Genomic DNA, 24,938 nt, shown 5'->3' on the forward strand with positions numbered 1-24,938 from the left:
GGTTTAGAGCACTGTTAGTGGGTCTAGATGACCCAACTCCCAATGTTAAAGTGCCTAGGATGGCACAAGGGTTAAAACAAGGTTGTTTTTTTTTTTACTATCTTAATATTCTGTTTTTGCAGTGAACAATGATACAACTTTTAGGTTAAGAAGCATTTAACCAACACTTGTCAAGAGCAGATCCATTTCCTCTTTGCTATTTCAACTGGTGTGATGTTGCCCCAGAGGAATGTTTATACACTTCACAAAAAGGTAGCCTAAAATTAGGAAAAGGAGCCAAATCTGAAGATGAAAATCACTAGAAAGTAGTCAAATGATTTGTCCATGCAGCAAGTCACTTTTACTTAACACAGCATTTTATAATAAAATATTAAAATCTAAGAGAACAACCATTCAAAAAGGGAAACCTAAAAGAATGAGCGAAACCGCGAAAGATGAACTGCTGAAAGGGAAAACTGTAGAAGGGCGGATTAAAATGTCACGTTCTATGTGGGTCTCAGCTGCGTGGTCAGATTGAAAAATATCGGATATTGTTCAGGAGGCTGGACCAAAGCATGGTGACAAACCGTAGTTTGCCCACCCCTGCACTAAGGCATGTTTTCTCAAACTAAGAAAATTTTGCTATTTTCCTGCTAGACAAAAAACAGGACAGTTGTTCTTGAAACAAGTGTCTTCTTACTTAGGAATTTGCCCTTTTTGTATAACCGTGTTGGGGAAGGTAAGCCTGGTTTCTGAAGATAAATTTCACCAAGAGGAATCAGATTTTTTCAAGAACACGTTCTCTCTACAACACCACTGCACTCACTCTGCTTTCAAAAGAGAAAAGCAGCTTGATGAAAGGAGGGATTTGCATATGAGACAGTGGACGTTTGGAAACCATGTACGCTCTGGACAGATCATTCCTGGCGTCACCCGCAGGACTCTGAATGATGAAAATGAAACCATAAATGAAACGGAAACATGGCTTTTTTGCTTTACCTACCCTGGCCGCTAATAAATAATTAAAAATATCACCACCTGACAGTATGTACGTTTATTTTTGGTGTGTAAAATCAGACTCTTGGATGAACAGGAAATTGCTCCCTTTTGCCACCCGCCTCTAGTGGTCATCTGAGGAACTGCAACATTTGGTATTTCCTAGTTGAATTGGGTAATGAAAGATCAGAAATTGGTGACATATGATGACATATTGGTGACAATTTGGTGCATATGAACCTTTAAGTTGGTTTCTTTTGGAAACCAGCTCACTAAATAGCATCTAAAAGCCCCCAAGTTCTAAAACACAGTTTGGAGGAAGGCTTCCATTGATTGCTTTTGACTAATCATTTTACCACTTTGAAGAAACATTTAGGAATAGTCTAGAGTCTATACTGAGTTGTCATTATATATATTTAATGATGGAACGGTCAGGGGAATTATCTGTGCTGGATGTGAAGTAAATCTAAAACAATTCCAATTCTGATAGGTGCAGATACCGCTCTGCAGGACATATTAGGGATTTAAATTGCAGTTGGACACAAGCACCCAGAAGAGGCTAATGAGTGATGATGTAACGCAAGCTCTTTTGGGTTTCCTGGAAATCAGACACCATGTTCCGGACCATCTGCAAAGGCTTCCCAGCATATGCTGTGAGACTGCCAGGAGCACGACAGCAGACGAGAAGGGAGATAAGCATGACCTCTACCAGGGTCTGTACATCATGTTATTGCAGAAGCAGAAAAACGGTCAAACTTTACATTTATCGCACTGACAGATGCATATATAGCATGATAGTGAAAAAAAAAAACATGCTGGAAAGCACAGTCCCTTCACATAGACTACTGTAGTTTAGAGTGCTTTTGACCACAAATGGTTACTTTTAGAAAAAAGGTTTCCTAAAAAGAGTTTGAAAAATTCCTGCCTGTGAGTAAATAAATCTGTTCATTTAGTCAGCAATGTATGTTTAGGTCAACCGAGAGTTAGCATTAGCCGTTCTATGGGAAATTCCATTATACGTTAGCATCAAGCTAGCGACTTTAGCTTTACTGCTGGTAAGCATTAGGTCACCGGAAAAAGAAAGGCATAAAATGTCGATCTGTACTTTTATGGATCAATTATTGATTTGTTAATTATCGATGCAGATCAAGTAATCGATTTTATCAACCCAGCCCTAATATGGCATTTTTAGAAATTAAATAAAAAATTGACTAATCGCCAAAGGGAATTTAAAAGAAAAAAGAAGAAAAAAAACAAACCAAAAAGTCATGTTAAGCCTTGTTGGCCATTTGACACTTGTTCAAGAATATGCATTTAGTGTATTCTTTGTATTCTGGTGTTGACACAGGACAAGCAGGGAGGGGCTTCCCCTTCTTTTTTCTTTTACTACTGTTTACTAACGCATGTCCGTCACCTTGGAAAAGGCTTGGTGTGAAATGTTGAAGCAGAGTATATCTCGTTAATCTATGTAAAGAAAAAAGAACGCACAAAAGACATGATTTGTACGGAGATTCCAAAAAACGAGTTTTGAACGTGGAAACCCTAAACATTTGATTACAAAGACTTTTTTTTATAGGAAGTGGCTCCTTGAAAGCTTGTTTCTGAGGGGGGTCATGAAAGATGTGCTGACATGTATTTAGACTATGTCAAATTTTAAAATAAAAAAAATTGTAGAGGTTGAAATCTAAAACATTTAATGTGTCATGCAGTGACTAAGGATGTCCTGTGTTTCCAAGATTAGAAGGTGTTCCTGTGTTGCAGTCAGCATGCTTGTTAGTATGTCCATTTGTGTCTTCATGTTTTCCAAACAGGAACGTGAGCTCTGCTGGTGAGGAAGCACGGAGGAGGATGAGGGAGTGTGAAGGGCTAACGGACGCTCTCCTGTATGTCATCCAAACCGCCTTGGGGAGCAGTGAGATTGACAGCAAGGTATCACATGAACACATCCTTCCATTTTCTATACCTTCTTCTTCCTCTTCAGGGTCACAAGGGCTACGTTCACACTGCAGGGCTCATTCAGATTTTTTGAAAAAATCCAATTTTTTTTGCAAGGCCGTTCACATTTTCAATTAAATGCAAACGTTTTTGATCTACTGTGTGAACGTGAAATGACCTAGAAGTGACCCGCATGCGCAGAAGAGTACTCAACGGGGAACGACGTCACTCGTTGTTTGCGGAAGTCGCTAACATTAACAATGGATGTCAACGACAGTGTTGTCAACAGCGAAGCTCTTTTTGCATTAATACATTTATTTTCACAAAGGAGCCAGCACTGTTGTGGAATGGGGATGTTTATGTGCTGGGGCCGCACGTGTATGTGTGTGTGTGTGTGTGTGTGTGTGTGTGTGTGTGTGGGTGTGTGCGTGTGTGTGTGTGTGTGCAAGAGAGAGGAGAGAGCGAGGTAGGGAATAAGGGGGCAGTGGGGGGCCCATTCATGTTGTGTTTTAAGGAGGAAGGAGAACGGTAATAAAAGAAGGTTTCTCCTAGAATAAATCCTATGATTGACTCTTTATTAACCTGCTCTCGAGAATCTGAGGGTCCGAACGGGGAGGTGAACCCCGAAGAAGGATCCGCCTTCGGTCCCCCGCGCTTCTGGCCATGGTCGGAAAGGGGAAAAAAAGTCATCGCGTTTCAACACCACGCTCGGCCATTTCGCTGGGATATTTTTTTAAAACCTCCCGGTTGCGATAAGAGCCCTTGAGTTTGGCCTGAATAGAGCTGTCACCCCAAATATGAATCAAACCGGTGACCTCGCTTCCCTTTCACTGACTGGTCTCAGCAGCATCGTCCACCATGGTTGATGATTATGTTCTCGTCCCGCCTATCAACTCAGAATGTTGACCTTTGTAGCATATCAATGACGCACAGGTCAGATACATGTGGCCTGGACGGTGAGACGGCGGTCACATTTGAAAAGATCGGATACGTATCGGATTCAGGACCACATACCCAAATGGCCTGGGTCACATTTGAAAAGATCAGATCTGTTTCGTTCAGACTGTCATGAAAAGATCAGAAACAAGTCGCATAGGGGCAAAAAAATCGGAATTGGGTCATTTCAGCCTGCCTCGGCCCTTGAATTGGGAAAATGACACAAGAGCTTTGCAGTCTGACGGGAAACAAAGCTCAAAGTTCAAATAGAAAAAATACATGAAGTAAATGCAAAACTACTGCATTTTCCACACTATAGGGCGTACCGGATTATGAGGTGCACCGTCAATGAAGGATCTGATTTTAAATTTTTATCATATGAAGATGCACCGAGCAAGAAGTGAGACAAAAGAGTTGGAGATAATTCCATCAATCAGTCAGACTTTTTCAGTTACTCTAGGTTGCAACACGTTACTTGTTAGTCACGTCAAAAGCGTTAGCCACATTAGCGAACTCACAAAACCACCTGTAACTTCCAACCTTGTTTGCGACGCGTAAAAAAACAAATGAAACCGCTAAAACAAATGTTACTGTGACGACGCTAACTCCCAAACTTGTTAGTAAAAAAGACACAGTCCGACATGCTACATGTTAGTCACGTTAGTGTCTTTACAATAACACTCAACCTTGTTTGCAACTTGTAAAAAAAAACAAAAAAAAAAACAGAAAGACATTTTGACACAGTGTTGTGTATCTCTCAAAATCGCACAACCAGAATTAATCCATAAATTGAAAAAACGTTAGGCTTTTGGGCTGTTTGGGTCTATAAAGATTACATTGGGTATGTTGCCTGTCTGTAGCTGACATTAAAAGTCTGGCTGCGAAAAAAAATACATTTTTAAATTGAAGGATTTTTGTCCCCAGAAAAATAAAGTTTTTCCCAGCAAATCCAAAGCCTGTAATAAATTCTAATCTATTTCAAATAAAATATATTATTCAAATGTATGATTTTAGGCACAATTCTGCTGCAGTAAAGTGTTTAAATTAAATGGTTTGTGAATATGTGTCTCTAGCTTGCCTTTTCTTTGGAACAACGTTTGTGTGTAAGGTTGTGTTTGTGTGACCACTCGCCCTGCTCGTGTTTTAGTCGTGCATGGAGGGTCTTCACTGGAACATGTGAAGCTTTTTAATCCCCAGAAATCCTCCACAAGATCAAAGTCTCTGGCTGTTGGCTGCACAGCCACTTACAACAACAGGATTAGGGTGCGTGTCTGTGTACATTATGCACACTGCAAGTGTTTATGTCTGGGAATTAGATCTACTGTCTGCACTTTAAAGTTTGTTTGCACTAACATGTAAGTGTCCGTATGCTCTCCTAGCTGCTATTTGTTCATTCTTCGCCTCTGCTTCATTATGCTCCTGCTTTCTCCTGCATATCTATCTGGGTTTCTTTTTTCCTCCAGACTGTGGAGAACTGTGTGTGCATCCTGAGGAACTTGTCCTACCGTCTGGCTGCAGAGACCGCCCACAGCCAGCAGGGGGGGTCAGAGGAGCTGGACGGTTTGTTTTGCGACACCGGCGGCAAGGACGCAGAAAGTTCGGGTTGTTGGGGCAAGAAGAAGAAGAAAAAGAAGGGTCATGACCAGGTAAGAAAAATTGTTGCTTTACAAGTTGAAAATATCCTACAAATGTTATAATGGAAAAAGCTTAGCATTTAGGGAGTACATTTTAATTTAGGTAAAGGAGGCGTTAGCTTTGGGCAGCAAAACTTCCCTAAAAAAAGTTGAATATATTTCTGTTTTAACAAAAAATGTCTATTTTCCCTCACAAAATTGATTTGACAAAGATTCCTATAGGGTAAAGACAGTTTCAAAATAAAACAAATGCTTATAGACAAAGTTATGCACAAAAAAGAAACAAAGTTGGGTATTTTGATTATTACCCTTTTTTTGTGTTTTTGTTACATTATTCTATGATCATCAACCTTTTTTTGACAAACATTGACTATTTTTTTACACCTAATAAGTATAATACTCTTTTTTGGACTATTTTCCACCACATCTTGATCTAAAACAGTCTTTGGGTGCATTGTTCACACAGTCAGCTGCTCAAGAAGTGACCGCAGATCGCCGTTATTATTATTATGTTATTATTATTATGTTATTATTTTCAACAGAACTATTGTAACAAGTTAATAATCCCATTATGGGATCACTAAAATATGTATTTTCTATTTTAGTTTAATAAATGAGCCTCAGTACACACATTTTTTTTTAATTAATGTTTTGTGACAAGATATGTGCCTGTAACGCCTCTATATGTTTTTAGTTTTCAACACTAAGTAAAATCAGATTCAAAACAAAGACTAATCAAAAGAGGCATGTTAGATGTAAAATGCTGTATTCTTATTTTTTTTGTGTGCACAACTTTGTCTAAGAGCCTTTTGCAGTTATCTCACCCCATAGAAAACTCAGAAAAGCTGTGTGCATTAAAATAACCTGATCTAGATGATGTTTTTTGTGCTTTGACATAATACCACAGTACAAGTACTTGTTTGAACAATACCAAAGGACTTCTAAAAACTTACCATGAGTTAAGCAGAAGTATTCTTTCAAGCTTGAAGAGACCTGTCTGTCAAGCATCATACATCATCATGAGGCTTAGAAAGGGCCAATGGGAGTGGTGGGCTGTGAAGGTCACCAAGGAGCGATGAACAGATTTACGAGTGCAGAACCACTCAGCCATTAATGCCCAATGCAACTGCATGCAAATCGCCATAGGGTTGAAAACAGCCAGATCCTATAGGTGTAGCTTATCTAATAAAATACATGGTAAATATCTGACAGACATTATTAGCTTTTAGTTTGAAGGTGACATTCCTGGATTACAAAACCAGCTCAGAATACAAGACCCTGGTCAGAGGAACACCAAGCCAGCAGTCTTAAACATCTATTGTACTTGTCTAGTGGAGAAAAGGACTTTTTGCACTTTTGGTTTAACTTGAATTAATCCAAACTACTTGAAATTCCGTTCCAACAATGGCTTGCTTGATAGTAGTAATGCTGGAAAAGATCTCTTATCAGAGAGACAACAAAACACCAAGAAGAACACTGGACGGTCCTGCTAGTCCTTTGACCATTTTACACTGATCCCTCGTTATACCACGGTCTCGCTGTTTCACAGATTTATTTTCAGTCCAATTTTGCAACCCTTATTTTTGTTTTATTTTTATTTTACGGCGCATTGTGTTTTGCATCCTGACTGTCAATCAATAGTGTCAAATTTACATAATTCTTCAATCGTGAGCAGATCTTTGCTTTTGTTCTGTAATACTGGAGTTATTTTTTCCACAAATTTTTAAACTATGAGAATTTAAAAGAGAGAGAAAAGTGTGTGTCGTTTTCTAGGACAGTTTCTGCAGAGCGGGAGTGGTTCATTAGAAATTTAGCCTCTAAGTTGTTGGGGTGGCCGTTGGTGCGGAGCAATCCCACCCAACTCTAACTAAGAGTTTACACACTCTCCCACTAGCTTACAGCCCCAACTTAAAATTACGGGTGCAACAAAAAATGCCGAGCAATATTGGAGTTGTCCAGGCGTACAGTTTTGAGGCAGATGCCAACTCAGACGAGACAAACGTAGACAGACACGGATCTGTTTGTCTACAAGTGAATCCATTAGATTGGGATTTCAGAGCTTGTGGTCTGCCAAATGTATTTTTTACGTAACAAATATGATATTTTTTTTAAACAGCTTTTGTCTTTTCCTGATTCACAACTATTTGAATAAAGAAATATAATTTTAAGCTTAATTTTCTGAATATATGTCCTCCATCATTAGAATAATACCACAGGAACATGTTAAAAAGACCAAAACACGGTTTTCAGGAGATGGAGCACTTGTTATGATAGTCAAAGGTCTAACACGTCCAGCCTGTTGTGTTCTATGTGATTTTCCTTTTTTTTAATATCCTGATCAAACCCTATTTTAGGTAATTGCGCCCCTACCCCAATGTTCAACTTTTGTAAATCATCCTTTTTTTCAAGCTGTTTGTTCCGCTTCGTTTTTTATTTAACTCTTTAAACCAAATTAAGTTTTAATGTTTTTTTTCCCTCCCCACACAATCGATCAAGTCAGCACAGGAGAACTAACCTAGTATGGAAGCAGAGGAAGTGGGGATACAGACCTGAGCATTCATTATCTGAGCATATGCAGGCAGGAGCAAACAAAGCATTCTAACCTTAATCTTATGAACAAATGGATCTTTCCGTTACGCCAGACCCAGGACTCTACATTTGGTCGTTAGGTAGATTCTTAGAAAGTGTTCTTCACCTTTCGGCACACGCAGACTTGCGCCTCCTTGTAACTAAAAAAAATAAAATAAAATATTTGAAGGCACATATTTATTTAAGCTTTTTTTGTATTTCAGTATTCAAAAATTGACCAGAAAGGGAATATTTTTGTTTGACATCAGCTTTAGTTTTTAGATTTGTATGTATTTACTTATTAAATGTCTCTACAGCACCAATAATTTGAAACTAGAAGTGAATCCGTGGTTTAAATTTTATCTTTAGATCATTAAGATACTGACTGTGTACTTATTACCTACACTCAATCAATAATATATCAGGTCAGTGTGGCAGTTTTCCTCCAGTTTCCTGAATCTCATCCCTTAAAAGCTGTAGCTAAAAAAGAAAAAAGATGGCAGAAAAAATAAAGGTCTTGGGGCCGATGAATTGGCAGAAATCAATCGTCTGCTCTGGAAAAAGGCTCCATCTTCTATTTATTCAAAAGAGCAATCAGCACCACATTCTGGTTAAGTGGTGGGTGCCTTTTCACCACATTTTAGTGAAGCTGCTCAGATTGAAAACCAACACTTCCGGTGGATCTGGGGGTGTGTGTGAATTACTCATTAGCCAAACATGCACTCCCTCATCAGCCCCTTAGTGGTCGCAATGGTCCAAATCTGTATTGAATTCTTCTTCTTTATGATGATCTTTTCAAAGGCAGATAATGTGAAATGAAAAATTCTAATAAAAACATCTTAAAAATAATGTTAAAACCAACGTTTGACACTCCGTCTGTGCCGCTCCACTCCTGAGCAGCTGTGGGCGATTACCATGAGGGAGCGATTATGGAGCACGTTGAAGAGGGTAAAACTCTGTCAGGTGGAGAGCACTCGGGACACAGACGAGGAGAATAGACAATAACTGGCATGTAACGTAGTACTTAGATATTTTGACATAAGATTATGTCACATGAGAGGAGAATAAAGCAATGATGTCCTAAGATGAACAGATTCTGTGTGACAACAACAAAAAACAGACAATCCTACATTTAAAAATGATGATTTTCATCATTTGTCAAGCTATATGGACTCGTGTTCCATCCACTGCTCCCATCTGTCTCTTTAACATTTCTGTGGTCTAGGATCGATCGGTTGACACTCTTTCTTAACCGCCTTCTGGTCATCACCATCATTTTGTCATCACAACTTCCTTTTGTCTTCTGAGAAGCTAAATAATACGTTTGTTTGAGCTAGAAAAATAAAAATGTGGGGGGGAAATTACATGGATAGACATGAGCCATGATTAACAGCACCTTCCTTAAAGAAGCTATAATGAAAATTGTGTTTTTGGTGTTTTAACTTTTTGGCATTGAGGACAAAATTTAAAGAAAATTAACATCAAACCTGCATTTTTGAGTATTTATTTGGTCAAAAATTGCTGTTTGAAGTAGAGCTTATTTTTTATGAAGAAAATGCACTGGATGGGCCACAAGCTTCCTGCTACAAGCTGCAAGCAACAGGGAGGGGGGGGGGGTTCTCTGCACCAATTGTCCCACCCACATTTCAAAGGTAAATTTCTAATGAACTACTGTCACTCTGCAGAAACTATGTCCTAGAAGACAATGCTGTTTTTTTTTATTTCGGCTAAATACGACAATCATATTTAGAAGACCACATGGAACACTTTGAAAATAACTCAAAATATGAACAGAGTGAGTCTTTAAACTGCCTTAAAGTATCTAAAATTAAGATAAGTTGAGAAAAATATGATGATTCTGTGCGGGGAATTTTAGCATGTCACAGTGCAGTTTGGCAGAAACATAAACCAGGAAATGAAAACAGTGAACACATAAAAATGTAAACGAATAATACTGTTATAAATTCTACAGATACACGAAAAAACAGCACACAGTAAAGATGATGTATAAGTGAGGAAAGGTAATTGTGAAAATTCAGTTAAAACTAATAGATTTGAAATGAATTTGAATGGATGAAGCTTTATTTATAAAGCACTTTACAACTCCTTTAGGAGCAAAATAAAATGAAAACCAAAATTTAAAACAGCATAAAATTACAAAAAGCATTCAGCAATAAAATAAACAAAATAAATAAAAATAATAAGAAAATTTTGATTTTTTTTTAGGCTCACAGTGGTTTAACCTGACTAAACTGAGTTGTTTAAATTGAATTACTGTATTTTCCGCACTACAGGACGCACCAGATTATTATGGCGCACAGTTAACAATTGGTCTAATTTCAAATTTATTTCATGTTTAAGGTGCACCGAACTATAAAGTTGCTCTGACTTAATTAGGGAAAAAAGACATAATTTCAGACTTAATTCATCAAATTATTTTTTTAGCACGCCTTTTAGTGAGGAAAACCTGGTAACCTAAACTGGACCGATGACTTCTAAAATTTTGTCTCCTTCTCTGCAGTGGGACGGCGTCGGCCCGTTTCCAGACTTGGCAGAACCTCCAAAAGGCATCCAGATGCTGTGGCACCCCTCCATTGTTAAGCCTTACCTTACACTGCTGTCTGAGTGCTCCAACCCCGACACCCTGGAGGGGGCAGCTGGGGCTCTGCAGAACCTAGCTGCTGGCAGCTGGAAGGTAAGAACTCAGTGCCGGGGCTTTGCCATTTTCACCCCTAGGAGCATATCTAAGAGGAACTGAAAGCTACAGTATGTGACAAAATATAGGCCAATTAAAATAAATGTGTTAGAGTTGCCTGTGTCACAGCTCGCCATGTAAGGTGAGAACATATTTACAATGTCAGTTTGCCTGGAAGTAATATTTCTCTTAATTCTAATTGTTAAGTAAGTATAATTCAACCTCAGAAACACTCCAATCTGGACTTTTATTGTGAAATTGCACAACAAGTTAAGCATCTATAAGCAACAACAAACAGTGCGAATAAACAGAAACCTACCTTCTTGTTCTTGTTGGTCTGTGTGAAGTGGTCCGTCTACATCCGAGCAGCGGTTCGCAAGGAGAAAGGTCTCCCCATCCTGGTGGAATTGCTGAGGATAGACAACGATCGGGTGGTTTGCGCCGTGGCCACGGCCCTGCGGAACATGGCGCTGGACATCAGAAACAAGGAGCTAATAGGTACGAGTGTAAATAGAGTATCGTTGTTTTCCTAACTAAAAGCTATCACTATTCACTAAACAACCTAAATAAAACAGTTATAACAGGTTACGATGCTTTAAGGGGACCTGGGATTATGTTTGTCATCAGTTCTTCTGTGACAGATTTTTTAAAAGCTTTTTCAGAAGCCAAGAAGTCTCTTCATGATGATTTATTCTTTTCTTTCTTTGGTCTCCATGGTAACCACCACATGCGTTCTCTTCTGTGCTCTTTGTGGTGATTTAGACTTTTCAGCTAATCCCTGTTATGCCTCTGTATGTGAAAGCTGCCATCCAGGTGTGTGGTGCACGGAGGCTGCAATGCCGTCGTGGAGCAGAAAAGCACAGATCCTATTTTCTCGTCCTCTGCCGTGTGGCGTTAACGCGACGAAATTGCATTTGAGCAACTTATTGGGTCGCCAACGCCTCCAGCCTTTATCAATGATGTCAGCGCTGACAGGTCCACTGTGAGCCAACGGCCGTTTTATGGCTTCAGTGTCACAAACTCTATTAGGGTTTTCATTGTTTTATGTGCATGTTCAAAATAAATCAAACATTTCTCACATTTCAGGACATTTTTTACTTTGAAACCAGAGCAACTGATAATCGATGATGTTTTATTTTTTTTATTAATAAAAGTTTAGCTTTACCTTCTTCCAGTTGCAGATAATTCCTTCCGTGCAAAAGCAGCAAAAAAAAAATGTAATAATAATAATAATAATAATAATTGTGTGTCCTTGCATTTTTCATATGGCAGAATCAGGGAGTTGTGGTGAACTCCCCAGGATGATGACCCAGTCAGAATGAGGTCCAGGGGGCAGAATAGACAAGATTTTTTTGACAGCAGCACACAGGTGTCTTGGGAATGAAGCCTCTCTGTGAGAGATGACTGAGCTTTGTTTCCATCAGTAGCTGACAGCTGCTCAGGACCAACTGCTGCTTTCCTAACTAAAACAAAGTTCCACTCCAATGAAAACCTTTGGTGCTTCTAACATGTTCTTCTAGCATTTTCCTGATGATGGAGGAGACATGAAGAAAATTACGTTTCAAATTGTATTTCTGAGTATTTTGTTTACTCAAAGCTTTGGGGGTAGAGGAAAAAAATGTAATTAAAAAAAAAGAGCTTATCTCTTACACAAAAGATGTGTTGGACAGGCCACAAGGTCATTTAAAAAAAAAATATTTACTTTCAAGTTTTAGAGATGTGTTTTCTCTTCCCCCTGACTTTCAGACTGACACGCTTTGGAGATGTGTGCATAGAACAACGGGTCCTCTAATGCCTGAAAACAGCATCACAAATGCTGACACTTTTTTTCTTTCTTACCACGCTATTCTCATTTTTACATCACCTTTCCATCTTTGTCACCCCCCCATCAAATTCAGGCAAATACGCCATGAGGGACCTGGTCCACCGCTTACCTGGAGGCAGCAACAACAACAACACCACCACCAGTGGAGGTTGTGGAGAAAGCACCAACAGTAGCACCTTGGTAGGGAAGACAATGTCTGATGACACTATCACGGCCATCTGCTGTGCACTACATGAGGTCATCACCAAGAACATGGAGAACACCAAAGCCCTGAGGGACGCCGGAGGCATCGAGAAGCTCATCAGCATTGCCCGCAGCAAGGGAGACAAGTAAGCTAAATAGCAAGATGTTGTTGGATGGAGGAGAGTATATAGAAAGTGAAAAGCTGTGTATCATGTTGCATTAATGTTTTTTAAGGTCCAGAAAAAAAACATCAGATTGCAGGTGTTTTTAATTTAAGCTTTTTTTTTTTCCACCTTGAGCAGAGGATATAACAAACGGGTTCAGAAGCAGTAATTAGGGTAGGGAGGCTAAGACATAGCTGTAGAATAAGAAAAATATGAGTTAGTCCATTTTTATTTTAAGCTTTGTTCCATCCAAAGACATATTTTATCAGTAAAAGTGTAACAATTAGGCAACTTAACTGATGAACAGATTTCTATTCCTACGATCCAACCAGATTGATCAGTCTGAGACAAGTTGGTAATCGAGTTGCCCACTACCAAAAATTGTTTTCAATTTACTTCAAAAGGTAAAATGATTATCAATATTGGAAAACACCATTTGGACTGAGGCTTGGTAGGTTTATTTTAATATAACATAAAACCTGCACTGTTCAGTACCCAGGTGTATATCTATTAGTCACAGTGGTTGACTTTTTGGCTAAAGATGTCCTGGGTGGGATTTTAGGTCAGTAAATCAAATCTTCAACTACAGATTATGATAAGAATCCAATTGTTGTTAAAATGAATGATTATACCTCTAATTCTAAATGAACGACCCTGCGAGTATTTCAGGCAGGGAACTACAGCAGTGCGTTTACCTGGTTCCTCCTCCCCGCGGGCGGTTTAGTCTAATCAACTCACCTGTTCAGCGTCCCACAAGTTCCAGGTGTGCGGTCCAATCCCTCTTCTTCCATTTCTGCGAGCTCTGCGTTCATCACCCCACCCTCCTCCCGGCTCCCATCTGTGAGCTCCGTTATCCCTTGTGCTATCCTAGGCACTTTAACGTTGGGAGTTGGGTCATCTAGACCCACTAGACAGTGCTCTGAACCTTTTTTCTTCAATGATTTGTGATCTTTACTGGTGTCCATGGATTACATGAAATCTTTCCACCTGTATCCACCTTTGTCATGGTAGGGAGAACACGTCAATCTAAGGGTGGGGTCACCTAAGATAGCACAAGGGTTAATACCCAAAGTTTTCTATGGAGATCTTTGTTTTATGTATCTTATCGGAGCCTTATGCCAAACTAAAAGGTATATGAAAATAAATCTTCTTTACTGTATGAGTTGTCTGACGGAAATAAAATTCCCTCACCTCGACCAACAACCATCCTAAAAAGAGTGTTTTGACGGGACAAATGGATTTTCCTTGAGTTACTCATTGCTCCATTCGCCTAAAAGTAAAACAAAATCCACTAAATAATTAAATCAAACACCTAATAAAGAAATAAATAAAAAGTCACTGCCTCACAATTCAGGAAATAGTCAGGAAATAGAAATAAGCCTGAAAACGTCAAACAAGTTTTAAAAACCAGGCTATCCATGTCTATACTTTTGATTTACATTTATAATTTTTTGCATCAGAGGAAAATCCTTTTGAAACCACCTTCTAATGGTTAAACAAGGAAATAAAGTACGTTAACGGAATGTGTGGGCTTCATCATTGCCACGGCAGATAGCTAGCTGATGGCTAAGACTGCTAATGGCTAGGCAATTAGTTTCTTTGTTGGTGTAGCTAAAGCTCTTCATTTTTGCACTAATGGTAGCTCGAGTTAAAGTCCCACCCGTGTAGGATGCCCCAGAGGGAAATTGGTGGATTTTTAGGCTGGTACATGGTGTTTTATTTTGAGCTTAAGTAACCTTTGCCAACCTCTGACAGACAGTCATTTTTAGCATTTTTATCCATTTCTTTTTTATTTAATGTGTTTAGTGCTACAGTACAACAAAATATACATTATACATTATACATATACATACAGTAGATACATCTAGCTATCTATCCATCCAGTCAAAATTTTCACTGATCTAAAAACACAAATGAGGCAAAATTAGATCAAATAATTGGTACAAGCTACTCAAAAGGTACTTTCTGTGTACCTACTGACTTCTTAGACATGGTACACGCACATAGACATGAAACACGTAATAGTCAACAACAAAGCTAGTACATAAATACCAACCACCAAGAGAGAGATATGAACTTATCACATACTGTAAGTACCTCATAAAAAAGTACTATTTAAGTAGCACATAGGTACAATGACAGTACCACATACATATCAAGGATGCATTACCAAAACTTCCCAACTGTGACACAAAAAGAACTTTAATAGATGCAAAATGGCTTTGAAGTGATAACAGGAAGAAATAATAATGTAATTCTGTGTGAAGGGAAACTAAAAACCCAACAGATGTGCAAATTTAGAAAAAAATAAACAGATAAACATGATTTTTTGACAAGTTAATGTCTTATTTCTTTTGCTCTGCATTGATCCGCTACACAAGAGCTCAATGCATCACTGTGGAGTGATAGAATTTCTCCTAGCATGTCTCACGGAAATAAAATTTCAGTTCCCGAACCCTCATAAGACCACATGAGCCAATTAAACCCACAGCCATCAGTCAAAGCCTGGAGGAGGCAGAATGAAATCCTTGGCAGTCAATCAATCAGCAAAACAATTTTGCAATTTGGCTCGGTTCGGTTTAATGCCTCGTGTGAGATAATGGGAACAAAATTGTCATTGTTGTTTTCTTTTGTCAGAGTCCAAACAATTTAACTTTTGTAGTTTTTTCCCCCCCTTGTTTTTCCATTGTGATATGTTTTATAAAACAGCAAAAAAGAAATAGATGGTCAAGCTTTACGACTTGTCTTTGTTTTCTCCTCTGCTGAATTCCCAGACATAGTCCTAAAGTGGTGAAAGCTGCATCCCAGGTCCTGAACAGCATGTGGCAATACAGAGATCTGCGTAGCCTTTACAAAAAGGTACGTCTGGTTTGTAGATCATCAAACGCCAGTAATCCTTTGACTGTTACGATCAATATTAAATGTCTGTGACCAGCAATAATGATAAGACTGCTCTTCTAATCTCATCTGGTATCCTCGTTATTGCAGGACGGCTACTCTCAGTACCATTTTGTTGGCTCCTCCTCCACGATAGAGCGAGACAGGCAGAGGCCTTATTCTTCCTCTCGCACTCCATCTATTTCTCCTGTTAGGACTTCGCCTAACAATCGATCCGGTGAGTCAAGCGTCTTCCCTTTTCAACCTCCCATCATTTTACCCCTCAGCAGAATCCAGTTAAGAACACACTGCTCAGTTAGAGCAGTGTGTTCTTCTAACCTTCACGCCGCAGCAACGCCTGACACATTAACTTCACGCCACGCCCGTTAACGAATTCCTGTCCTTGCGTTGTCAAAGTTTTGAGCAAGACAAGCCTTCCAAGGTCTTGTTTTCTGCAGAATCCATTTGTTAAAAAGTCCAAGGCATAAAAGGGAGTGCATTTCAGGAGCAGTAGCTGATAATGATGATGAGCGGCTTATGTTTCAACAGAGTGGAGATTCTTGAAGAGCAATCAATTCTAACTGCATTACAACACATGAACCAGATGCAAAGGGGCAGAAGTAACCACACAACCTCACTTGCCAGCGTTATAGTAGCTTCTTGAAGACCCACTCCAATAAAAATCATATTTTTGTTTTTTTTTAAACATTTTTTTTGTTGCATTTTTTCATAATGAAGGACAGATATAGTGAGGTAGCCCTCTGCTAGCCTCCCTGAGTTGGTTGATGAGGAAGTGAGTGACAAAAACGTATTTATTATAAAGTTATTAAAATGTTGAATTAAAGTTGCACGGAGCTCCGGATGCCCAGCAGCATGCATTGCTGAGCAAACCAATGAGCAGTAAAAATTAGGCAGATTATCTGGCGGCAGGGGCGTTCCCTGTCTGCACAAACACAAATAGATAAAAGAGTAAACATCTGGTTCCACACACAGCCATGGGTCTGGAAAGGAGGAGTAGGCTCTAACTTTATGGCTTCATATGGTCATTGAGGTGTGGCTTGTGCTCTAACTGGTTGTTTTAGTGCGTCCATCAATGACGTCTGCTCTCTCCTCCTGGCTCCTGTCATGCGGCCGAACGAGGTCATTCTGCTGCTCAGAAAGAGACTAAACTTCAAAAATCATAACAAGGCACTGATCTTTTATTCCTCAAAGTTGAATCACGTGAATTTAATATTTGTAGCTCAAGCAGTATGATAAGAAATAGGGGTCCCCACTAAGAAAATTAAGCTTAAAATTGCATTTCTGAATATTTCTTAATTTAAATCATTTTGAATCAGGAGCAGATGAAAAAAGGCTTCGGGATAAAGCTTGTAGTTGTGACATAGGAGCAACAATCAGCGGGACGCAGGCTCTCTGCTCCGCTCCATTCCGATGCATCCGCTTGTAGACGTCTTTGTTTTCCTCGTCTGAGCTGGCATCTGGCTCAAAACAGTACGGCTGGATAGCTCCGATATTGTTGTTGCACTGATAATGTAAGGTGGGGGTTGTGAGGAGCTGTAAGCTAGTACGAGAGAGAGTGTTAACAGAGGGATAGTGGGGGTAGGCTTACTGTCCCCGCCCACAATTCTGAAGGATATTTCTAAAGAACCACTGCCACTCTGCAGAAACTGTCCTAGAAAACGGCATCATCATCGTTAAAAGATCGCGATCAAAGATGATCAGAGTGGGACTTTTTGATCAGGGTTTTGCTGCGTATCTTACTACCAAACACAAGGTAATTTTGTTTGTAACAAAACAAGTGGATGACTCAATGTTGTCCACTTTGAAACCACACCGTTGTCAAAACAGAAATTGATGACATCTCCAATAGCTCAGTTTGAGCTCTTATTAGCACTTCCACAAAGCAGGAAATTATTTACAATAAATTGTAGGCATCAGAGTGCATGGTGTGACAGTCAGAAAATGCAGCAGCAATGACACACAGATATGTACCATTTTCCCTGTCCTCCACAATGAAGTCAGTGTTTGACCTTCCTTTTATTCGCCGTCTTCTTTTTGGCGCGCTGATAAAGTGTTGATGGACTAAAGCCATGTGCCTTTTGTTCCCGCAGCGAGCGCTCCCGCTTCCCCGAGGGAGATGATGGCGTTGAAGGAGAGGAAGGCAGACTATGAGGCGACGGGTAATGCCGGTTACCACGGAAACAAGGGAGAGCACACATCCCGGAAGGACGCCATGATGGGTAGGAATTCCTGCATGCATTTCTGCCACAAAGATATGATTAAAGATTAGATGACGAAATAAATTAAAGTGTATATAAAAATAACAGCAAAGTTCTGGTGTGTTTTTCGCATAAAACAGTAAGATCTCAAGGTTTTAGGAAGTAATAGGTTGCTCATTTCAATTAAATAGTAATTATGTATTAATGCAATAATGATTACTTTGAAGAATTAATGCCTCTGCATTATAAGCCTTTTGGTTAAGAGCTGTAATTTATTGCCAATGTTTCTGCAGGTCAAATCACCGGTGGCTCCTCAACGCTACACAGAGGAGCGTACGTGTCCCCCACAGATGATTTAAAGTATAATCAGGTAATATTTTTCTGACATTTAGAAAATTCTTTAATAATTACAGAACCCACAGTACAGTCCAAACGTTTGGTCTGTACTGTACATTTTTTTATTTTTAGACAACACTGTGGTCTGTTTTATGTGCAATACATATAAACTTAGACTGGATTATTATCCACAGCCGATACTGATAGTTAGGGGCGGAGCTAAAACGTTTTATATGGGGGGGGGGGCTGGGTGGCAAAATACTTTGGAAGAGTAGTGGAAGGCTGTGGATTAAAAATATGTATGTCTTACAGTTTTAATATTATTATTGTTTTTGTTTCATTTGAAAATGTTACTTTTGTTATTGTTGCGATGCTAAAGAAGCTTGTATTTATGATTTCTTAATCTTTCTGAATAATAATCAAATAATATTGGGGTTGCATGTTTGGGGGAAAGCTTTTTTGCTGGGGAGCAGCTGCCCCCCTCCCCCCCTTGACCCTTGTAGTTCCGCCCCCTGCTAATAGTACACTATCAGTTCATGCTGTCATTGTATAAATCCATAATTTGTTGATCCCTTCATGAGGAGCTCCAAATTTGATTAGGTAGAGAAGAATCAGCGCTTTCATTTCAAAGTAGAAAATCCTGATGCAGCGGGTTCTCCGAGGGTTCTGTCTGGTGATCAATTCACATGGCGTGCTTATGGGACAATGTCTTCACGGCTCTCATTTTGGGTTCTTCGCTCTCCACTGTGAGCTCTTTCAACTCATTCCTTTTTCCCAGAAACTACACAGTTTTAGGGAATTAACATCAGAAAGTCACAATATTGGAATTGTTTTACAGTCCATCTTTTAGAAGTTTTTTTTTTTTTGTAATCAACCAGGGGCTACTGTCCAAAGTTTACGCTACGTTGAAGCATTGACTGTAAATCGATGCGGCATGGAAGACACGGATGATGCTGAGAGATCGGTTTCATTTATGTTGAAAAGCTCCACAAAGGTGTCTGCAACGTCTACTGAATGACGCCGCTTTCAGTGGCACCACCGTCTCTCTGTGACCCAGTTTGACGACTTGCTGTCCCAAATTAGTCAGAGAAAAAATAGAATAAAATTATAGAACGCTTTTATTGCTTTCTCCATTCAAACAAGGAAAATAGCATAAAGCTCAGGAGGACAAGGATTACATTGTCCTCCATGTTGGTTTTGGACTCCATCCTCTCATCAACATGTCGTGGGCCAAAGCTGAGTCGGTTAGTGGTTGACGTGATGTGAATCCATCACCAAAGTTCAGGTTTCTGAACTTGTTCTGCATTGTTTGCATCATTGTTTGCTCAAATGACGGCTGTGTCATGGAAGAACCGAAAGTAGAAAGTCAAGTTTAGACTCTTAAAGTACGTGTAGATTTGATCCAAACGGTTAAAGTTTGCATGTGACCGTCAGCCGATCAAAATTGTTGTTGTTTTTTTAGCATTTGTGAAAAATTGTTGTCATTTCTTTTCAGGTGTCTTCTCAAGGCCTGCCATCAGAACCTTACCCCCCTTTTCAGAACCCTCCTCCCCCTGACAACGGTAACTACGAGGACCAGGCCTTCTACGAGAACCAGCTTCACGCGGGAGGCCGGCCCCCGCAAGGTGAACTGAACATGCACCTGCAGGGCCTCAAGTCCACAGGCAACTATGTGGACTTCTACTCAGCCTCAAGGCCCTACAGCGAGCTCAACTACGAGACCAGCCACTATCCCGCCTCACCAGATTCTTGGGTCTGAGAGGATGATGAGGGCGGAAGAGGAAGATGAGGATTGATGGAGACTGTACAGAGTTTGGGAGCAGGGTTAAGAGTGAACGGTCCCCCATCCTCCCTGTAGTTTTTGAGTAGCATTATAGATAGCAGGAGGACGGATGGATGGAAGGACGCATGAGGACGACACACTCCATTCAGAGATGTTTGACGAAAGCAAGAGAAAGCAGAGCTGAAGCAAAGTGGAGGAGCGGCCACGCATGTGCATGCACCACCAACCAAACCGACCAACACATTTTCCAGGCTCATGATCAACATGTAGCAGGCAGAAAAACCTGGAGCCACTGAGGGCCTTTGGATCAGGAACATAGAAGAGAGAGCCATGAGAGGAGCCAGAGCAGGAGGCGGGCGCGTGAAGGTTTTGAATGAACGACAGGATGGAACTCAAAGGTTAGGTCTTGCAGTGCAAAGTGAACGTGTCAAAGATTGACCTGTTATGGTAAACAATCATGGCGTAAAGTGACGTGAAGCACAAGCGGGAACGCTGTAGGACTTGGAGGACCTCAACGTTTGGTTTCTCTGCAGCATTTGGAAGATGGAAACCTTTTTTTTTTTTTTGGTTGTTGTTGGTGTTGTTACTTTATTTGTTGTTGTGTTTCTACTTTTTTAAAATTCCGGTTGTATAGTAATTGACGTACACTGTACATACATGAAGCTGCATTATGTACTGTACATTGCACTTTTTTTTTTTCTGTCGCCGCTGGATCATCACCACACCTCCTTCACGGAACATCCCCTCCAGGAACACAAATGCACAAAACAGCTGTACTTACAAAACTAAAATAGTAGATGTGGAGATGCTTCTGATGGTCGACACTGAATATGAATTCACGGTGCTCCTTTCACTGCCCATCACAGACGGTAAATCTGCCAGAATAGCTAAAGTCAGGCTTCCTGTGCTCGCCGCCTTCTTTTTTTTTTTTTGCCTTTTGTGTTTCTTCTAGGCTTTGGTGTTTTATCGCCTGTCTTTCCACATTAGCACCACCGATCCTTTGTTTCTGCTCTTGCCACCCTCCCCTGGAGTGACCTGTCCCTGTATATAACCGTGCCAAACAAGGTTACGTCCCCTCAGCTGCGGAGAGGGATGCTACACGCGCGTTAAAAGGGTCCAAGTTGAGCTGTTTTCAGCCAACGATGCCAGTTTGTTAATGCTTTGGTTTTTCTAAACGGTGTTTTACTAAGAGATAAGTCTGTCACCAACACTAGAGTAAAAAAAGACAAAAAAGAAAATCATACAGAGGGACAATAGTGCCAGGTGGTGCCTCACTTTCTTGAAAGTTGTACAAAATTAGTTGATTTTTTGTGTTGTAAAATAATCAATGTTTGAGGTACAAAAGATTTGAGAAAGGCAGATGGTAATTCCTAACTTCACAGTAGACAAATCTGTTAATAGAGTATGGATATATATTATATAAATATAAATAAATATATACTTTTTATGTGCTGATGTGGATGTCACTTATAGCAGCAACATTATGGGAAAAGACTTGGTTAAAAAAAAAAAGCTAATCAAAAAATTCATGAAAAAAACAAACAATACATGTAGAAAGTTTGTTCACATCTTATTTTCTGGTTGACACACCAAATTTGTCAGGTTTGTGTAGTAATGTTGTTGCTATGTGCAGTAGAGTAGACCAGGGCCCAGGGATTCCCGTTGTCACAGTCCAAAACGGTGCTACAACCATGAGAAGTATTTCTAACCCAAATGGTTTCCCCCTTCTGCTGCTTCGATCACAAAAGAACCATAAATCTGCTGGAAGCGGGAAACGCCGACCCATAACGGTGTGGGTCATGACGAAGTCTGCACACCCGAATGCTTGGGTCGTCTGGAAAGACTCGACGGTGACAACAGACCCTGACTCCCCCCTATCCACTGCTGTGTAGAAAGCCCTAGAGGTCATCATATGATGCTTGAAAACTCATAATGCAGCTGTTCCCCACAAAGATACACTCAATTTTTAAGAAAGAATTAAAAAAAAAAGAAACAGATGTGCTGTATTTGTTAGTAAGCATCTGGAAACTGACAACGTTCTGTATGTCTTTGTGATCCTTAGGCAGTAAACCTGACTATAACACCTGTATGAAGTTTAAAAAGTCAGTGACCATTCTGTTGCTAGACCAAATGTGTTTGCAAAAGAGAATTGTGAATCTTTCTATTGCCTCAAACAGATTGCATCTGCTCCAAAAAAATATAAACGGACCATCAAAGAACCTCTGCCTTCCATGAGTTGTTTGTTCCTGTTCAGAAGAGTCTAAGTAAAACTTTTTTTTTTTTTTTTCTTTCACAGAGACTATGTTGCATTCAAACATTGTAAAATAGAGATGGACAAAACAAGGGATCAGGTTAACTACGGGGTCTGCAACCTTCAACACTTAAAGAGCCAGGAGCCAGAGGCTCCGGACCCTTAAGTTGCAGACCTCTGGGTTTACTAATGGCCTCTTTGGGGCGAATTTTAAGACAGTTTTTGACATTCCTTGTAATTAAATAGGTTACTAATTTGATGGGATTGAGTTAATGAAAAAAAAAAAAAACTAATTTTACTATTATTTTTTTAAGTCTGCGTCATACAATGATGGGGTTCATGCCAATTAATAACTTAGGACATTTGTCGGAAATAAAAAAATCTACCAGGAGAGATAAAAAACAACAAAAATTAACTTTTTATTTTGCTGCAAATATTAAACAACAGTATTGTTCATCAGGTAACCCCTAGTGGTTACCTGATGAACTGCACTTGGTCCTCGTGTTTTGTTACTGATGAGCTTTAACTAGAAAGACAAGCTGTTGGTGTTTGTAACCATAACAGCTGTTTAACCTCTTGACACCTATTGATGCAAATATGCATCAAATCACTTCTGCTCCAAAATTATAATAATTTCTCATCAACTTCAATGCAAAAACATTAGTTATTTTTTCTCACAGCTGGAAAATAAATCAGGCATCATCACTAGGTTAATTACATAATCCGTGTGCTATTTTAGATGACCCCACCCTTGCATTGACGTGTTATTCCTACCATAATAAAGGTGGAATGATTTCATGTAATCCATGGATACAAGGGAAGATCACAAATCATTGAAGAAAAAAGGTTCAGAGCACTGTCTAGTGGGTCTAGATGACCCAACTCCCAAATTTAAAGTGCCTAGGATAGCACAAGGGCTAATTTGAGCTTGTGTGTGTGTGTGTGTGTTCCTGTCTTTACCTCAAAGCCTGCAGGCCTCTGAAACATCTTTACCTGTAAAGGTTTGTGGCTGCCCTCTGCTGGTTATTAGGGAAACTGCACCATAGGTCCAAAAAGGAGCCATTTTGACCCAACAGGCCGAAGTGGTTAAGTATAGTTGTGCCTCATTGACAAAGTAGAGGCCTAAATAATGAAACTAGGAGTTCAGAGCTGCAGCCCTAAATGTTTTGAAGTGATCTACAAAATGAATCCGTAAAAGAGCTCAGAATTACACAGTTCTGGCTCACATCTGCCACCAAAATTAAGTTTCCTACTTTTTCTTCTTCTTGGTTGACAAATATTATGTAGGCAACACGGGAGAAACACGATGATGTGCTGTGGCAGAGCTAGAACGTTTTATTTGGGGGGGGGCAGAGGACTTTGGAAGGGTGGCAAATGACAACATGTTATTTTAATTAAATGTTAATTTGATTTAATGTTATTGTTATTTGTATTACTTTGGGAAGGCTTGCAGAAGTGTGCATTGATGATTACCTAATCTTTTATAATGCTAATATTGGCCGCAAATCTCCACCCCTGATTATGTGACAGAGGAAAGGAAGAGGAGATGTCCTACAATCTTGACTGGGGAAGGATGCTTTCAAATAGCAGATTTAACGTTACTAAGGTGTGTTTTGAAGTGAAAGTGCCCAAAATTATACTAACCAGAGACAAAGACGGCAAGAAATAGAAAACCAGCTTGTCTTGTTAGTGCTCAGACACTCATAAAAGGATGTAAATCTTGACCTCATCAGCTATTCCCTTTTTTCAAACCTATTTTCCATCTTTTTTTTTTGTTTGTTTGTTGCTATTTTGGATTCTCTATGAGTTCATTTTTCCGCCCATTCTAACAAAGCAGCTATTGCAGCACTGCATAAACCATCTGCATGTATCCTTCACTAAATTCATTTAAATAGCACCAATATTACAACAATAGTCATCTCAATGGGCTTCACCGGTAATTGTATAGTAAACATGAAATCATAAAGAACATGAAGTCATAGAATTACATAGGTAATGGCTAAACTAAACTAAACAAACTAGGCTACACTGGGCATCCCTGTCCTTAGACCCTCCTTCTCGGCAAGGAGAAACTCCTAAAAAAAACAGATCCCGGAAAAAAGAAAAAGAAACCTCAATTTGATGTTCCTCCACATGAAGGAGGGATCCTCTCCCAGGAGGGACTGGCGATGTATCAGAACTCTTAGAGAGAATTAGCTTCTCTGTTTAAATAGTCCAGCAGATGGGCTGGCCTTCAGTTTTTTATGTTTTTAATTTTGCATTATTATTTTTTTTCTTCCTATTTTTTATTGAATGTTAGCTATGATTCTCCACTCTACCTCTGGATCAACCAGCCCTCAACAACACATTATGATAATTCAACTAATTACACTGATTGTACAAAACACAACATCAGTTATGAAAAACAATAACTGTTAAACTAAACAGGCTAAACTAAACTAGGCATCCCTGAGCTTAGACCCTCCTTCTCAGTCTCAAAACAGCTGCTCCACAGGTAAAGATATAATGTCAACAGCTGTAACCCTTGTGCTATCCTAGGCACTTTAACATTGGGAGT

The 24,938-nt window shown here is 39.6% G+C and overlaps 1 protein-coding gene across 11 annotated transcripts in view; it reads left to right on the forward strand.

Moving 5' to 3' along the window:
* LOC101168153 (catenin delta-2) overlaps positions 1-22,349 on the forward strand; it is a 181,499-nt gene extending 159,150 nt beyond the window's left edge. For 6 of the 11 annotated variants that reach the window (XM_023964880.1, XM_023964879.1, XM_023964878.1 and 3 more), the window contains 10 exons: positions 2,787-2,904; positions 5,310-5,492; positions 10,570-10,743; positions 11,079-11,241; positions 12,642-12,897; positions 15,681-15,774; positions 15,904-16,030; positions 17,904-18,032; positions 18,305-18,381; positions 19,843-22,349. In XM_023964880.1, the coding sequence (XP_023820648.1) occupies positions 2,787-2,904; positions 5,310-5,492; positions 10,570-10,743; positions 11,079-11,241; positions 12,642-12,897; positions 15,681-15,774; positions 15,904-16,030; positions 17,904-18,032; positions 18,305-18,381; positions 19,843-20,106 (1,585 nt within the window). In that variant the 3' untranslated portion in view covers positions 20,107-22,349. The remainder of the gene's footprint in view (positions 1-2,786; positions 2,905-5,309; positions 5,493-10,569; positions 10,744-11,078; positions 11,242-12,641; positions 12,898-15,680; positions 15,775-15,903; positions 16,031-17,903; positions 18,033-18,304; positions 18,382-19,842) is intronic. The other 5 variants (XM_023964882.1, XM_023964885.1, XM_023964889.1 and 2 more) reach the window with 4 other exon arrangements.
* Positions 22,350-24,938: the final 2,589 nt, after the last annotated feature.

The sequence above is a fragment of the Oryzias latipes genome, chromosome 17 (genome assembly GCF_002234675.1).
Source record: "Oryzias latipes chromosome 17, ASM223467v1".
Classification (NCBI taxonomy): Eukaryota; Metazoa; Chordata; class Actinopteri; order Beloniformes; family Adrianichthyidae; genus Oryzias; species Oryzias latipes.